This window comes from Entamoeba invadens (assembly GCF_000330505.1).
Source record: "Entamoeba invadens IP1 unplaced genomic scaffold scaff_1105074724328, whole genome shotgun sequence".
Lineage (NCBI taxonomy): Eukaryota > Evosea > Mastigamoebida > Endamoebidae > Entamoeba > Entamoeba invadens.
This window is the reverse complement of record NW_004440100.1, coordinates 45,325-47,987: the sequence shown is the minus strand read 5'-3', so window position 1 is coordinate 47,987 and position 2,663 is coordinate 45,325. Positions and strand designations below refer to the sequence as shown.

At 31.5% G+C, this 2,663-nt stretch overlaps 1 protein-coding gene across 1 annotated transcript; it reads left to right on the top strand.

Annotated features, from left to right (window-relative positions):
* Window positions 1-1,201: 1,201 nt before the first annotated feature.
* EIN_315150 (protein tyrosine kinase domain containing protein) lies at window positions 1,202-2,663 on the top strand (the record flags this gene model as incomplete). Its single annotated transcript, XM_004253649.1, has 2 exons — window positions 1,202-2,600; window positions 2,650-2,663. Coding segments are annotated over 2 exons (1,413 nt in total), but the record flags the coding sequence as incomplete, so codon positions are not given.

Sequence of the window (2,663 nt, the reverse complement as noted above, 5' to 3'; positions counted from 1 at the left end):
AACTGTGTACCCACAGTTTTCTCATTCAAAACACCTCGGTTTATTAACCTTACAAAATTATAATTAATAACAATCATTATTTTTTTCATTTGCAATTAAAAAAACTATCAGGCAATATTCAACCAATCGAAAACAAGAATAATACTTTTAATAAATATAATTCAATGTATAGTTAAATAAATAATTTGACAATTAATATTTTTTTTAAATTCAAGTTTTAAAATTAATGAATTTATTAAAAGAAACTGGATAATAAAAATAGAAAACATTCCAGAAATTTAATTACGTCTCCATTTATTGATACAGTTCTTGTATTTTTGCAGGTGGCTGCCAATTGTAACTATTTTTCGATTTTTGATTTTTAGAAAAAAAAACGATTAGTATTATTAATATGTAACTTTTTTTCTTGGACTGAATACTACATTTCGATTTTTCTTCTCGCCTTTTACCCAAATATCGATGTAAAATAAATACATTTATTGTTAAAAAGTTTTATACCAAATCGTAAACTATGGTTTTAGTTAATATTTTGTTGTTTTTTAAATACCAGTTCAAAATTATCCCTAAATACAAAATTTAATTAAATTCGTCTGTTCCAGGAAGTTAAATATTTTAATTATTTATAAATATTATTAAGAAAGAAATTTTAAGTCCAATAATAAAACAAAACTGTAACAAATTTCAAACAATTATTCATAAAAGTCGCGTTTTAGGGTTCGTTAATGCTTTTAAAAATGTAAATAATTGTAAATTTAGAACATCTTTATAAAATCCCATTTTATTGTTTTCAATACATTTTTGAAATATATACTATTTTTTAAATTCGTCATAGGGAGTTAAATCCCATTTATCATACGGGTTTTGGGCTTTTTCATTTGAAAAACACCCTTTTTATCTATAAAAACATTTTTTGATATTTATAAATTCAAAAAGATTTGAGAATGGTTGGGATCTTTCCCTTTAAGCTATTTCATTTTGGAAAAAAGACCCTTTCATTAAAGCAAGCAAAACATCAATGTAAGAATGACCATATAGTACAAGAAATCTTTAATTTGGAACAATGGGTTTTTCCAAATTTGGTTATGCTTATACACCTTCAGTCATAACCGCGATTAGTTTTTGTGGAAAAGTGGATGGTTTTGTTCACTAACTTGGCACCACCCATGTTATTTAAAAAAGAATTGATCTTTCAAAACATAAAATGTTTGCTTGCTTATTGTTACTCATTGTGCCGTCACAATCTGTTGCAACAGAATGTTCAAAAGGTTGTAGTTCGGGGTGCATCTCAGACTACACATGTAAGAGATCGTGCTCTGATAATTATGACCAAGATAATTCATGTTTGCATTGTTCGATGATAGACACTGTAAACACATCCAAGCCTGTTTTTATCAACAATGACAACGATTGTATCAAGTCAACAAACAGAGTCCAAAAAACATCTTGGCTACCCGAAGAAGACAACATACAAGAATTGTTTTTCAAAGAAAAGGTTGAATTTAATTTAAATCAAAACAGTGATGTAGATTATTCTTTCTGCTACAACAAACAGAAATATCGTATTGGTAAGTGGTTTAAGTATGACATGGACAATTTAACGACTGATGTAGTGAAATTATCAGTGTATAAAACATCTTCATGTGAAAACAACTTAATCATTGATATAACAAACTCCCCAAGAAGTTCACCAAAAGCAACCTGCATCTCATACACCTCGATGAATTACACTTACAATGGAAGAGAAATTAAAGTACCAAAAGTACGTCCACCAAAAATTGAAAATGGCGAAAAGTTTTACTATTATGTGTTCGTCTCCGTTTCACAAATATGTGATGTGAAAATAGAGGTTGAGGTGGGCAGTAATATTGGAAAAGATGCCAAACCTTTCATTGAAATTGACCAGGAAATTGTAAACAAACTTCATGAGAATTTGGGCACTGCCCTCGAGATTTCATTTCCGTTTGAAGCTGAAGGATACTTTGCATACCCGGTATGTTTCCAGACCAGAATGTACAAGTGTATTTTGTTTACATTGGAATACGACGGGAACTACTCTTTGTTGATTGATGGGACTAAATCAAATAGAATCAATTTGCTTCAAGAATATAAGTCGACTGAAAACGAAGATGGTTCACAAAATAATGAATGTGTTTATCTTTGGACAGGACAGCGTTATGGTGTATTGGCAGAAAGTCAAAATTTGGGTGTTATGTTAAAAATCGGGGGAAGCCCAAACAAAAGGCACTTTGCCATGATCTCAACGGACCAAACAGCCTCTGTTGAGTTGCGCATTTCTGTGATATGTCCAGACCACTGCGGTGAAAATGACACAAATGGAGCCAGAGGAACATGTGTTGTTAGTGAAAAAAAGTGTGTTTGTAACCCAGGGTATGGAGGAGACGATTGTCACAAATTGTGTTATTACAACAAAGTTTGGCAAACCGACAACACTAATTTGTGCTATTTTGGAGCCCCCGGATGTGACCAGTATTGTCATTGCACGGAAGGGAGAGCACTTAAAAACCACTTTTGTATTACAAACGAATGTTTGAGTGGAAAAACTGCCCCAAGTGATGAGTGTATAGCTGGGACAGAGGCGTGTTTAGAAAATTGTCAATGTTTAGTGAAAGGAGGTTTTGAGCCAACAAGTGAGAAATTGTGTA